This window comes from Cucurbita maxima, unplaced genomic scaffold (genome assembly GCF_002738345.1).
Source record: "Cucurbita maxima cultivar Rimu unplaced genomic scaffold, Cmax_1.0 Cma_Scf00008, whole genome shotgun sequence".
Classification (NCBI taxonomy): domain Eukaryota; kingdom Viridiplantae; phylum Streptophyta; class Magnoliopsida; order Cucurbitales; family Cucurbitaceae; genus Cucurbita; species Cucurbita maxima.
In genome coordinates this window covers 3,058,131-3,072,102 of record NW_019272024.1, presented here as the reverse complement: position 1 = coordinate 3,072,102, position 13,972 = coordinate 3,058,131, and the positions used below count along the sequence as shown (strand labels likewise).

The 13,972-nt window shown below is 37.9% G+C and overlaps 3 protein-coding genes and 1 long non-coding RNA gene across 4 annotated transcripts; 2 read left to right on the top strand and 2 right to left on the bottom strand.

Moving 5' to 3' along the window:
* Window positions 1-526: 526 nt before the first annotated feature.
* LOC111482798 lies at window positions 527-5,217 on the bottom strand. The gene is made up of 5 exons (XM_023128764.1): window positions 4,789-5,217; window positions 4,467-4,533; window positions 3,578-3,626; window positions 980-1,024; window positions 527-833 (listed from the first exon to the last, which is right to left on the bottom strand). The coding sequence occupies exons 1-5, from the start codon at window positions 5,032-5,034 to the stop codon at window positions 767-769; spliced, it is 474 nt and encodes a 157-aa protein (XP_022984532.1). The 5' UTR covers window positions 5,035-5,217; the 3' UTR covers window positions 527-766.
* LOC111482799 lies at window positions 2,921-13,963 on the top strand. The gene is made up of 3 exons (XR_002718263.1): window positions 2,921-2,956; window positions 13,759-13,820; window positions 13,921-13,963. It is a non-coding gene; the product is annotated as an uncharacterized LOC111482799 (long non-coding RNA).
* On the bottom strand, window positions 5,365-9,300 carry LOC111482797. Its single transcript, XM_023128763.1, has 2 exons — window positions 8,837-9,300; window positions 5,365-6,340 (listed from the first exon to the last, which is right to left on the bottom strand). Exons 1-2 carry the CDS (start codon window positions 9,109-9,111, stop codon window positions 5,539-5,541), a joined length of 1,077 nt encoding a protein of 358 aa, XP_022984531.1. The 5' UTR covers window positions 9,112-9,300; the 3' UTR covers window positions 5,365-5,538.
* Window positions 10,838-12,779, top strand: LOC111482795 (5-amino-6-(5-phospho-D-ribitylamino)uracil phosphatase, chloroplastic-like). Its single transcript, XM_023128762.1, has one exon. It carries the CDS (start codon window positions 11,532-11,534, stop codon window positions 12,627-12,629), a length of 1,098 nt encoding a protein of 365 aa, XP_022984530.1. The 5' UTR covers window positions 10,838-11,531; the 3' UTR covers window positions 12,630-12,779.
* Window positions 13,964-13,972: the final 9 nt, after the last annotated feature.

The window sequence follows — 13,972 nt, the reverse complement described above, 5'->3', positions numbered from 1 at the left end:
TCATTTAGATTTTTTTTTTCTTGATTTTTTAACTTTAAAAAACTTTTTGTAAATCTCCAAGTTTTCATTTTATATATGAATTTGAACTATAAATATATCTAATACTTTTTCTGAATAAATTTTTTTTATTTAAATTTAATTCGATATATTTAATTTTGTGTCTAGTAAACCCATAAATTTTAAAATTGGTAAAAGACATAAAATTAAAAAATTTAAGACTTATGGGAAAGAAATTAAAATGTTAATTATTTATTACACATTATTTTACTATTCAGAGACCACATAGACACAAATTTATAAGTTCATGATGTAATGGCACAAGCTTATCGCTAGCAGATATTGTCTTCTTTGGGCTTTCCCTCTCAAACTTTAAAAAACATTTGCTAGAGAAAGGTTTTCACACCCTTATAAAAGACATTTCATTCTCCTCCTCGACCCATATGTTATATCACATTTGACCTCAAATAAAACACCACAGTAAAAAATATGCAAGATGGGCAATTTTCAAAAGTTGAATAACCTCCTGTAAAGAAAAGAGACACTGATTATTGAATCCAGTAAGCTTATTCATCCTCATAAGTACATCAACCATGCAATGAGATGCTTCCTACAGTAAAATGTGAAGGAAGCTATGCAATGAATATATATTTTTTCCTTCATGTACTGTATTCTAGCTGTCTAGCGACTTTTTCGACATGAACCGTGTCCTCACTCTCTAGTGAAACGATAATCCTTGAGCTTGCAAGAACTACGACCAAGCCGAGCCTCATGGAAAATTTAGGAGCTTGTTCACAGCCAAGTCTAGTTCATCAACATTCTTCCTCAAAATCTTTCTAACCAAGAATTAAGGAAATGGGTAATGCAGAGGACTTAGATATCAGATAAAGAAGTATTAGTATGCTCAAGTTCCCAATTCTAAAGAGCTAAAGCATTAAAATGGTCTACTAGGCATGAAATAAAAAGGATGGAGAAAGGATACAGCTGAGCAGCTAGATTGTCCATGCCTTTCATTTCCTGATTCAATCTGAAAACACAACAAAATACGGCCATATGAATATCTTTAAGATGTGAAATTGTGATTTACTAGTCATCATCAGACAGTATAAAGATGTGTATAATGGAAATTAAGGGCGAATGGACTTGAAATTAAAAAGAGATCTTAATGATTTTGAATTAGAGAGATGAACTAGACTAATCCCATTAGTTGACTGTTCAAGCTACCGCTAGCAAATACTGACCTTTTTGAGTTTTTCCCAGAAACGCGTCTGCTAGAGAGAAGTTTCCATACCCTTATAAAGAATGTTTCGTTCTCCTCTCCAACCGATGTGGGATCTCACAATCCACCTCCTTCGGGACTCAACGTCCTTGCTGGCACTCGTTCCCTTCTCTAATCGATGTGGGACCCCCTAATCCACCTCTCTTCGAGACCCAGTGTCCTTGTTGGCACACCCCCTCGGGTCCACTCCTCTTCGGGACTCTAATACTATTTGTAACAATCCAAGCCCACCACTAATAGATACTGTCCTCTTTGGCCTTTCCCTTTCGGGTTTCCCCTCAAGATTTTTAAAACGCGTCTGTTAGGGAGAGGTTTCCACACCCTTATAAGGAATGCTTCGTTCTCCTCTCCAACCGATCGGATCCACATTCACTAACTTCACTTGTGAAACAACATAGTCAGCGTCATAATTAATACAAGTAAAAAGACGCATTGATTTGATTTCTACTAACTTATTATCAATCATTGATAGTACAAACACAACTCTGCCAATATACTAAACTTTGCAAGTAGACATGGTGCACATACAAAAATAGTACCGAATTACGTCAAACCCGTGGAAACGAAAAAACAAATTTTCGAAATCTTATGTTCCCTTCGGATCACATTAAAGAGAGTTCTATGTGATAGCTATGCAGATTTGTAGTCTGGGACAGCCATCCAACATCTATTGAAGAACTATATAATTTCACACTAAAAAAACTATGAACACAATCAAACTAACAGAGGACTCATCAAGAAGACTTACTCCTCATTATCACAGAGATACATCAAATAGTTTCTCAAAGCGCCTAAATTGTAGTTTTTATCATTACATTAATAAATATTTCTCAAAACTCTGTTCTTTCATTTCTTAATAATTTTTGCAGAAGACTACCAAGTAACAGTTATATCCACAATTATTTAGGTGCCTCGTGTCACAATCGCACTTTTATTGGCAGCGGACTTGGGATTATGCGGCACTCACTTCCCAACAACAAGTGAGCTAAGCCAATTCGTTCTTACGTCGCCTACGGCCAAGCGACGTATGCTCGAGCCTCTGGCTTCGGTTTAAGAAGAAGGTTTTAGAAAATAAGGGCAGAGAGAGATTTTCGAAAGAGAGGTTTTGAAAGAGGTGTTATATATGCAAGCAAAAGAGTAACAACAACGGCTCACAATATATAACTATTGGTAGGGAGAAGTTGACAACTAGTCATATCCCCCTATAGTACATTTTGAGGCATTTCATGTCTAGCACTAGACATGATTTTTCTGAAACATCATACTTCCTAGAAATATAAAAGTAAAACACTAGAATATGGAAAGACATAAAGGGTTTGACTTGTCATGGGCGCCCATGGGCAACACGCCTTTGACAAGCATGACCATGACACCTGGCATCATATGTTCGAGCAACATTTCTGATACAATTGAGACACAATTGAGACAACAGAAAAGTTGTATTTCTAATTATCAACATATCATAATTAAAAGAACTATATAATTTCTGGAAGTAACCGTTGAAGAAGAATCTTATAATTAATGATACATAGAAAAGTAAGAGTCTACTACAATTGGGTAAAGATGCATAACAGGTTCAACAAAGCATTCTTTATAAGAGTGTTTAAACCTCTCCCTAGCAAACGCGTTTTAAAAACTTTGAGGGGAAACTCGAAAGAGGACAATATCTACTAGCGGTGGGTTTGGGCCATTGCTAATGGTATTAGAGCCAGACACCAGACAATGAGCTAGTGAGGAGGCTGAACCCCAAAGGGAGTGAACACGAGGCGGTGTGCTAACAAGGACGTTGGGTCCCGAAGTGAGGTGGATTGGGGATCCCACATCGATTGGAGAAGGGAATGAGTGTCAGCGAGGACGCTAGGTCCCAAAGGGAGTAGATTGTGAGATCCCACATCGGTTGGAGAGGGGAACGAAACATTTTTTATAAGGCTGTGAAAACCTCTACCTAGCAAACGCGTTTTAAAAACCTTAAGGGAAAGTCCAAAGAGACAACATCTGCTAGCGGTGAGCTTGAACCGTTACATACATCCTCTTTTAGATTAAACTATAATTTTGGACCCTTGGGATAGAATCTTTTAACAATAAGAAACTTTTTTTTATGTGCCTGTTTCAATCTAATCTCTTACTAGCACCTGGTTCAAGAATTTCCATTTATCATTTTATGCAGCTACAACATCCAGAGAGCAATCACATTTTGACAAATGAAGTAAAGTATTTGAGTTATTATTCATAGAAAATACTGACAGCAAAGAAATTGAAACCTATAGAGCAAAGGAGATACCAGAAGATATTGAAGCATACCTCAAGGAAGAATTTATGTATCGATTACCCTTTGTTGCCGCATCAAGCACTACAGGGTTGAAAGAATAGAAGAGAACTCATGTCAAAGACCATCAGATGAAAAACAAGGTCTTTGTTAGTAGTATAGGAGAGAACTGATTGCAACCAATCTCTTTCCGAATTTAGTACAAAAACTGGCACAAAAGCCGATCACGTAACACAGATTCTCAAGGCAATCACTTCTTAAGTTCAATTGCCACGTCTTAAACAAGATAATGGACATGAGGTGTGAGATCCCACATCGGTTGAGGAGGAGAACGAAACACCCTTTATAAGGTTGTGAAAACCTCTCCTTCGTAGATAAGTTTTAAAAACCATGAGGAGAAACCTGAAAGGAAAAGTCCAAAGAAGACAATATCTACTAGGGGTGGACTTGAGTTGTTACAAATGGTATCAAAACCAGACATCAGACGATGTGCCAGCGAGAAGGCTAAGCCCCGAAGGACGTGGACACGAGGCTGTGTTGCCAACAAGGACGCAGGAAAAAATGGGTGGGTTTGGGGGGTTCCATATCAATTGGAGAAGGGAATGAGTGCCAGCGAGGATGCTGGACCCCCAAAGGGGTGGATTGTAAGATCCCACATCGGTTAGAGAGGAGAACGAAATACCCTTTATAAGGGCGAGGAAACCTCTCCAGACGCATTTTAAAAACCTTGAGGAGAAGCTCGAGAGGGAAAATTCAAAGAGGACAATATGGGCTAGCGGTGGACTTAGGCTGATACCTAGAGTTTTGATTGTACCCAGATGAATGTGATCAGTTTAGTAGTAACAGTAGTAGACAATGACACATCTAAACTGCCATCATACTCGGCCATTCCTGTGAATCAAAATCATTACTATTTTGACTTACCAGATTCTTGAAGTCGGCCTGCAGCATCGTTGAAGCAATGCATATGATCAATAGAGTTGCTAGTGACCTACAAGATTATCCTATTTCCACTCAGATAAACTGCTTGACAAGAGGAAACCCAGAATCATTGCTCCAGAAATTCATGCTAGAGTGGTAAATTCCAGTCATTATTAAAGGGGATAAAATCAGGTTTGTCCAGTAATAATCAAATCTGGTGAAGTACTCAAACTCATAACTCAAAATAGCATTCATCCGATCTTCAACATATTAAAGCAAAATGAAAATGGGGCGTAAAAGAAGAAGGATGCAAAAACTACGAGACCTCGGAGAGAGTCGAACGCAGGGAAGCAAAGAGAGAGGTAAAGCTCTCGGCAATGGCGAGAGAGTTCTTCTCGACGACATCAATGGCTTTGAAAATCTCGGTATGGCTCAACGAAGATCTGGGTCTGGTGCAGTCCTCAAGGACAGAACAAGTGGGCGTCTCGGGAATGGCCGAATTTGGGGATGTCGCCGGAATCTGACTTCCGGCTTCGATGCTCGACGAAGAATCCGATGGGGATTGCTCCATTCTCGATGTTTTCCGACCTACGCCTCGTTTAGGAAATAAGTGAAATATAATGAAAATCGATCATAAAGTATTCCATTTGTCTCCTTAGTTCTAATCCATAAAGTTTGAAAAACTAAGTAATATTAAAGGATGAAATTAGATTGAAAAAAATTATAACTTTTAATGGCTCTCAAATTCATCTCAAAACACATTTCATATCTCAATAACTATCTTAAAACACGCTTGAAATCTCAATAACTAATCCGTAAACAAAAAAAATGAATTTCTATTATAAGTTGAAACGTTTATGAATCGTCAAATATAATATTACAATTTCAAAAAGAATAGGAGTAATTTTTAAACGGGTACTTTTTATGATCGAGCTAAAACCCTAATTTGAAGATCTACCTCAATGAGTCTCCAATGGCAAATTCAAATCATCCCATTTGAAAACCAAACAAATGCTGACAGAGAAGGTATAAAATAAAATCAATTCCTCACACAAACGTTCATTAAATCAGTGCCTTAATATAAGGAGAATGGAATTGCCAATTCAGCCATGTTTTTTTGTTTACCACTCTGTTCATTCGTCCGAGCAACTTCCTTCAAACTTGTCCATGATTTTCTTTTACGATTCCTTTTGGATGTGCCTTCACTTCTATCCCCATCTGCTGTCGGAGCAGAGCAACTTCTGGGTTCGGTTTGATTCTTAGACGACGGCTTGTTCCTCTTTCTCTTCTTCGAATCCAACAGAGTCACTCCAGTCGAGGTGGAAGGGGTGGCGGGTGCATCAACAGTAGGAACAGCCCCAGTTTTCTTCTCCTCGTCTGTTCTAATATCATGTCCTATATGTTTCTCAGATAATGTCGTCATTTCCCGTTTCTGCGATTTCAATAAAGTCGTTACGCTCAGGGTGGATGGAGTTGCTGGAGAATTAATATTAAGAATGCCCTTGGTTTGAAGCTGAATTGCAGGGTTATCAAGAGCAGTGATGTCCCCAGTTGGAGGAATTGCAGAAGCATCAGGAATTTTAGGAGCATCAATGGTAAGAATCTCAGTTGGCCTCTCCACTGCTGATGTCTCACATTCTTTACCATCCTTGACATCCACAGGCTTCACCCTTCTTTCAAACGCTGCGTCGTAAAGCACTTTCATATGGCCTTTGGGAGTTCCTCTCTTTATGTTCCTACACGAGCAGTGGTGGCAATAATACGCCACATTGTTCTGTCTCGAATTACTACATTTCTTCTGTCTCCGACGTCTCTTGGCGTTATTCTTCTCTATTCGTATAGAGCAGTTAGAGCCAGGTTGAAGTATTGTTTCACACCTGAATGCAATATAATGGAGCAGGTAAGATTGGCTAGCTTTGTAGCCAAAGAAGAATCAAGTAAGATGCCAAGACAACATTCAAATGTGACATGATAATAGTCCTTAACATGAAATTGCTATATTGTTCGAGTCGATTGCCCGCTCCATTCATTGAATTAAAACATCAGTAGGTTTCTTTTTCCCAAGTAATGGTAATAATTTAACAATAAGCGTCAATGAGCATATTTTAATGCTCAGGCTTGTCTAATGAGATACGTGCAAACATTTTTTGATTATGAGTTCCATGGAAGGTCACAGGAGAAAGAAGAGAATTCTGTCATCATAGCTAAGGTGTTAGTTGAAGTTACTACAAAAACCCACCTCTCAATTATTATCAGCTACAAGGGGAATAGAGTTGTTGAACCCACTATCTAAAGAAATATAAGAATGTGTAACAGCCCAAGCCCACCGCTAGTAAATATTGTCCTCTTTGGGCTTTCCCTTTCAAGCTTCCCCTCAAGGTTTTTAAAACACGTATGCTAGGTAGAGGTTTCCACACCCTTATAAGGAATATTTGTTCCCCTCCCCAACCAATGTGAGATCTCACAATCTACCCCTTTGGAAGTCAGCGTCCTCGCTGGCACATGACTTGGTGTTTAACTCTGATATCATTTGTAACAGCCCAAGCCCACCGCTAGCAAATATTGTCCTCTTTGGTCTTTCTCTTTCGGGCTTCCCTCAAGGTTTTTAAAACGTGTCTACTAGGGAGAGGTTTCCACACCCTTATAAGGAATGTTTCGTTCCCCTCTCCAACCAATATGGGATCTAACAATCCACCCCCCTCAGGGGCCAGCGTCCTCACTGGCACACTTCCCAGTATCTAGCTCTGATACTATTTGTAACAGCACAAGTCCACCGCTAGGCAAATATTGCCCTCTTTGGTCTTTCCCTTTTGGGCTTCCCTCAAGGTTTTTAAAACGAGACTGCTAGAGAGAAGTTTCCACACTCTTATAAGAAATGTTTTGTTTCCCATGATGTGGGATTTCACACAATGAGACTAAACAAACTCATACACCTCAAGCCAGTCTTTAGCCTTGATGTTAAATGCTTCCTTTTTTCTTCTCAATCCACAGGCTCCAAAGAACAGATTTGATTGCATTGGCCATTCCTGGTTTTTCCATTCAGAGACGGACCCCATTAGTAGAAGGGATATGTAAGCTTTCAAAGATCAATGAAAAACCCCGAAGTATCCAAAAATTTTATAACAATTCAATCGCCAAATGAGAAATGGAAGAAAAGTGGGTTCCTTTATACTCTTCCTAGGATAATAAGCATATGCAGATTCAAGATCATCATAGGACGTTTTTATTGTAACGTCCTAAAAAAAAAAAAAAAAAGACCACTTAGGCAGGCTATTCACTCTAACGCTTTGATCTTTTTGTGGCATGTTCTTTTTTACGCTACCTCTGAAAGCTCTATTTCTATACCTCTCATGAACTCTGTCTGACAAAGCTAAGAGATTTGACTGAGATCACCAGAGCTACAAAAATTCCAGCTTATTTCATCCACTCCAGCACCAATAACCCTGTTTTCCAGCAGTCTCAAAATAGCATGGAACTCTTCAATTCTTCATTCAAACGATTTCTCTTAGTCGTTATATTCCAGTGTGTGCATGGCTCACTCCTTCTTGCATCCTCTCCAAACTCTATGCACTATTTTGTGCTTGATTAAGCCAAGTTCCCATTAGCAATACAAAACCCAGTTTTCGATAAGGGCTTCATTGCCTCGTCTCAAGTTTCCAATTCTGAATCTTTCATTTAACAAGGTAAGGATACTGCCTTCCAATTCACCAGATTGCTCCGCTTTCTCTCAAAAGAACCATCCCAAAGAAAGTTCCTCATTTTCCTCGGCATCACAGGATGCACATAAAAAAGGTAGGCAATTTTACTAGGACTACGACACACAAAGTCTAGCATCCCTCTTTGGATGATTACCTCCATTTATGAAGCTTGATTAAGACTTTTTCCTTCATGGGTTCCCAAAACTTAAGCCCCTCTTTGGTTATCTGATTGTCACCAAAGGGCATATGCCCAAATAAGATAGTACAATTCACAAGCTTACACCCCCAACCTTTCTACAATACAAACTCCAGGACAAAATATGAAAACCTAAGTATGTGATAACAAGCCAGAAGAGCCAAAGCGTCCACAAACTGCTAGTACATTGCACAACAGAACCCCTAAAGTCATTCACAATATAGCCATAATTCTAAGAACCTTACCCTATCCCTTCCACATCATAATTTGCAGTTAAACAAAATTTCCCGAATAAAGAGCGTCAAATCTCGATATTCAAATGTCGTTTACATCAGATTAGTGCCATTTAGAATTAATCAGAAAATCTAAACACAAACTCCACATCCCAAATACAGTCAATCTTCATGGACTTACCCATGTATAAACACTACGAAAACAACAAAGGCTAAACGAACGTAAACGGCAGAAAACATACGGACCTCTGGCAGGTAAACAAAGAAGCGTCGGGAGCGACCGCCAAGGACTCCGCTGCAGTAGCGAGGCGCTGCCCAAAGAAAGCAGCCAATGAAGGTATAGAGGCTTTCCCACTAGCCCAAGTCGCTAGGTTTTCCAAATGATTCAAATAAGTTTTGACATTGTTAGAGACTTTGGGTTTGAATTTCCCAGTGATTTCCTGTCTAATAGTGATCGAATCTTGCGGACCGGATGTGGGGTTAGACGCTCCTTTCTTCGTATTTCCCTTCCTCTTCGCCATGTCAAGAACAGAAATTCAGCTCAATCTACTTATGAGCTTACAACATAATTCCTTGACGAAGAACAAACTCTTGTGAGAGAGAGAGAAGGACGAAGCGAACGGCGCGAAGAAGAAAGCCTGAAAAAGTGACAATCGGAGACAAAGGCGGAAACGGGAAACCCAGACGAAGCGAACGGCGCGAAGAACAAATCCTGTCTAATCGCTTTGCTTTTAGATTTTATTTCTTATTTCCTTTTTTTAATTACTATTAAAATTATTTTTTAAAAAAAATTATTAATTTTTTTATTTCTTAAATCCTAAAATTTTATTGCGATTTCAACCCTGTTTTTAAAGAAAAAAAAATGTAAAATTAAATTAGAAATATAATGGTTAAATTAGTTTTTAATATAATGTCTAATAAACCCGACGAGAAAAGGGCTTTCCACGTGTCTTTCTCACGAGCCATATGTTGAAAAAAGTTCACAACAAGAGTCGATCTCACTAAAAAATACCCTTAAACTTTTTTTAAAAATTAAAAATACTCTTATGATTAAGATATAGATACAAATCGTTGGTATCACGTTCTAAAATTACCCATAAATTTGGTAAAATATCATTAACACAAAAAAAAAAAAATAAATAATAATAATAAATAATTGAAGAGTATTTTTGTAAATTAAAAAAATATAATTTTATTTATTTATTATTTTTTAAAATATTATTAAAAAAAAAAAAAAAAACTAAATGTTATTTTTATTAATTCAGCTAAATCCCAATTTTAAATATCAATCAACGAGTTTGAAACTTTCACGCTACCTCTTTGTTGAGGAGCTGGCAAATAGTAATCCAACTCAACATGTGGGCCCCCCCACCATAACCCTATCCTTATAGGTTGCATTTATCTCACGTGTTTAATTCTTTTTTTTTTTTTTTTTCCTTTTTTCTTGGATCTTATGATTCATGTTTAATTTTTAATTATCATTTTTAAAACTTTTTAAAATATTTATGTTTGTTTCCAAATTATTAAAAAGAAAATAATTTAAGTTGACATTATCGTTTAAATATTATTAAACTTGAATTTTAAATACCAATAAATAATACTTTTCATATTATAGATATTTTATTTTGTCCAGCTTTATGGGACATTGCATCTTAAATAATTGTACTATAAAACTTTAAATAATCAATATATATATATATATTTTTAAAAAAATTAAATTTAAATTATCCATTTTGAGTTTTATTTTGATTTGATACACAAATTCAATTTTGATCACTTTATTCTTAAATATTAAATATTATATTTATAAAAAAATATATATATAATCTTTTTAAAATTCATTATTTTCCCCATATTTTTTTTAAGAAAAAACCAATTCAAAATTTTAATTTTTAATTCAATATCTAAACTAAATTTATAAAATTATAAATTAAGTGGATGAATTTTGTTTATTTTTTAATTCACATATCTATTTGATCAATAATTGAGGACTAAAAATTTCATTAATCAATTAATTTTGAAATTATTAGACATTTTTTAAGATTTAAAAATTAATTTAATTTAGATAAAGGTTTTAAGTCAAAATGGCGTTGACTAAATGGGTAATATAGTAATTTTGAAAAACGAATTTAATTTTTTCCTATTTATTCGGAAATTGTAGTTTGAAAATAATATTATATCTTTAAATTGAGATTAGGGGCGACAATCTAGATGGGATAATAATGATTAAGGTTCTTTAATCTTATCGGAAAGGCAGTGGCAGAAACGTAATAAAAGAGGAAAAAGTAGGGCAAATGGAGAAGAAACGAGACGGTGACCGACACGCGGCCTTCCAGCCGGTCGTACTGGTCGGCGTGCGCGACCAGTCTCCTTACGAAGATGGCCACCGTGTTCTTCTTTCTTTCATTCATTACTCTCTATTCTGAATATTAACCACAAAACTCTTTGCTCTTCTTAAATCCCTTCCTGTGTGAGACAGAAACAGATTCTTTCCTTTCGTGTTCCGCAATATAACCCCTAATCAGAAACCCCTCTTTCCTTATCATCATCGAATCCAATTCCGGATTCTTCTTGGTAATTGCTTCCTTCTTTTTCTCTATTTGGAAGTGATTTTTGGTTGATTTGTGTTAAGGGCTGCGTTTTGTTCGAGATTTGGGCGATACCCATCGACCCTTTTTAGATGTTTTTCATGCCCCTGTTCCCTTTTGCCGTTTTGGAATAGTGGGTTTTGTGGATTCTGATCTGTTTTTTTGGGAATGTTTGTGGCAGTGGTTTGAATTTTGTGTTGTGTTGTTCTTTTCCTATTTTTGTCAAAAACGACAGCTCGGTGTTCTGTGTTTTTCTTTCTGTCTGAAACTTGAATGATTCAGGTGAGTTGGTTTTGTTTTTGAGTATAAATTTGGTCGGATTCTAGTTGTGTTAAACCACTCAACTGGTTAGGATGGTTCAGTCGATTGCAGCAGCTTCTCTTTTTGGCCATCAGCTGCTATGTGGAGGAGCTTTTGTTAAGAACCCGTCCAACAAGAGGAAGAACAGCAGGTCTCCGCCGTCCCAATTCATTGGAAAGCGGCTGATTTCGTCTCCTTTGTCAGTGAAGGCTTCATCATTGGAGGCGACAAAAGAAGCATATTCATTCAAAGAGGACAGAATACCAAAGGATTGGAACTATGATATTGATGTTGGCTTTGATAGAAAGCCAGGCTTATGGCCTCCAGAAAACAAAGCAGATAACCCTTCATTGCAGAATCCATTGCTTCGACAAGAAAGAATGGGCTGTGGTTGGTTGGGTGCCATTTTTGAGTGGGAGGGTGTGCTCATTGAGGACAATCCTGATATTGAGAAGCAGGCCTGGTTAGCTCTTTCTGAGGAAGAAGGAAAGTCACCTCCCCCAGCTTTTATCCTTAGAAGAATAGAAGGGATGAAGAATGAACAAGCCATTTCTGAAGTTCTTTGCTGGTCAAGAGATCCTTCTCAATTGAGAAGAATGGCTGCTAGGAAGGAAGAAATCTATCAAGCATTGCAGGGTGGAATTTACAGACTACGAGCTGGATCAAAGGAGTTTGTGAATGTCCTGTTGCATTACAAGATCCCCATGGCACTTGTTTCGACTCGTCCTAGAGAAGCTCTGGAATCAGCCATGGGAACGATTGGTATCGATGGCGATTTCAATGTGATTATAGCTGCAGAGGACGTTCATAGGGGAAAGCCTGATCCAGAAATGTTCGTTTATGCAGCACAGCTCTTGAACTTCATTCCTGAAAGGTGCATTGTGTTTGGGAATTCAAACCAAACTGTTGAGGCTGCTCATGATGCTCGGATGAAGTGTGTGGCTGTTGCAAGTAAGCATCCTGTATATGAACTTGGGGCTGCAGACTTGGTGGTGAGATACCTTGACGAGCTGACGGTCGTTGATCTGAAGAACCTCGCCGATATCGAGTCCTCTGAGTTTGGTTCGGGAGAGGCGGAGTTGGAGATGGAGTTGGAGGAAGAGAATGAATCTCCATCGACCATGACAGCAGTTGATGATATGCTCTGGTGACTGTGGGTAAATGTACATAATTTATTGCTGTGATTCTTAACGTTTATAGTTAGTGATCTGTGTATAAAAAAGGTGGGAAATATTTACTAAAAGGAACACGAAACTGGTCTGCATTGGACCAACTCAATGATATATGTATGCATTTTTCTATTTCTGTGCAATGATTCCTTCCTGCTAAATTAACACGTTTGTTATGGATTCATGATATTATTCAAGATTGTTCTTCTTACATTTGATGATACGACACTCAGAGCGGTGGTTGTTTTTCAAGGGTGTGATACCACCACCTATTAGGTCCGATGAGTGCAAACAGATGTTCACTTAAAGTAGGGTGTGAGGAGACCTGCATGTACAGATGTTCACTTAAAGTAGGGTGTGAGGAGACCTGCATGTACAGTTTTTAAGGGTGTGATACCACCACCTATCCGGCTTGACAAGCATAGACATACGCTCACTTGTAGTTAGGTGTGAGGAAACTCGCATGTACAGTTTTTAGGGGTGTGATACCACCACCTATTAGGCCTGACGAGGCAGATAGATGTTCACTTGAAGCCGGGTGTGAGGAGACATGCACATATAATTTTTAAGGGTGTGATCCTACCACCTATTAGGCCGAACGAGCACAGATAGACGTTCACTTGAAGTTGGGTGCAGGGAGACTCGCATGTACAGTTTTTAAGGGGACTAAGTTACCGAGTTTGGTTATTAAACAAAAACATCACAGACAACCTGTGTATAGCAGTCGTTGCCGCTCTAAAATAGTTATGCCGAAAAGCAAGATCTCCATTTTTCTTTGAACTCAAGGTTTCCTGCATCTGGTTGGTCCACATTTCCCTATGGGGGGCAGTAACTACAGAAGAAGTGTATGGAAGAATAGGATGAAAAACAGCCATGATTCTAATTGGATATCCTGGTCGGATGATATTGAAGTTTGTTGCATTGTAATATGAATTCATTGTGTACGTATCTGCAAGTCTAAAATTTATGAGATCTCATATCGGTTGGAGAGGAGAACGAAACATTCTATATAAGGAAGTGGGAATCTTTCCATAACAGACAAAGTGTTTTAAAAATATTGAGGGTAAACCAAAAGGGAAAAATCCAAAGAAACAATATTGGTAGGAGTGAGCTTGGGCTGTTACAAATGGTATCAAAGTCACACACCGAGCGATGTACCAACGAGGAAGCTGAGTTCCAAAGGGGTGGATACAATGCGGTATGCCGGCAAAGACGTTGGACCCCGCATCGAAGATGGATCGAGAGGTTTCACATTGATAGGGAATGAAATAAGTGTCAACAAATACAGATGGATTGTGAGATCCGATAATAGTTGGGAACCATAA

Coding starts and splice junctions, on each gene's coding strand:
- LOC111482798 (XM_023128764.1), bottom strand. CDS start 5,034: ATGGAGCAATCCCCATCGGATTCTTCGTCGAGCATCGAAGCCGGAAGT. Junction 4,534..4,788: donor TGCGTTCGACTCTCTCCGAG/GTCTCGTAGTTT, acceptor ATAATCTTGTAG/GTCACTAGCAACTCTATTGA. Junction 1,025..3,577: donor TACATAAATTCTTCCTTGAG/GTATGCTTCAAT, acceptor TTGTGTTTTCAG/ATTGAATCAGGAAATGAAAG.
- LOC111482797 (XM_023128763.1), bottom strand. CDS start 9,111: ATGGCGAAGAGGAAGGGAAATACGAAGAAAGGAGCGTCTAACCCCACA. Junction 6,341..8,836: donor TCTTTGTTTACCTGCCAGAG/GTCCGTATGTTT, acceptor TATTGCATTCAG/GTGTGAAACAATACTTCAAC.
- LOC111482795 (XM_023128762.1), top strand. CDS start 11,532: ATGGTTCAGTCGATTGCAGCAGCTTCTCTTTTTGGCCATCAGCTGCTA.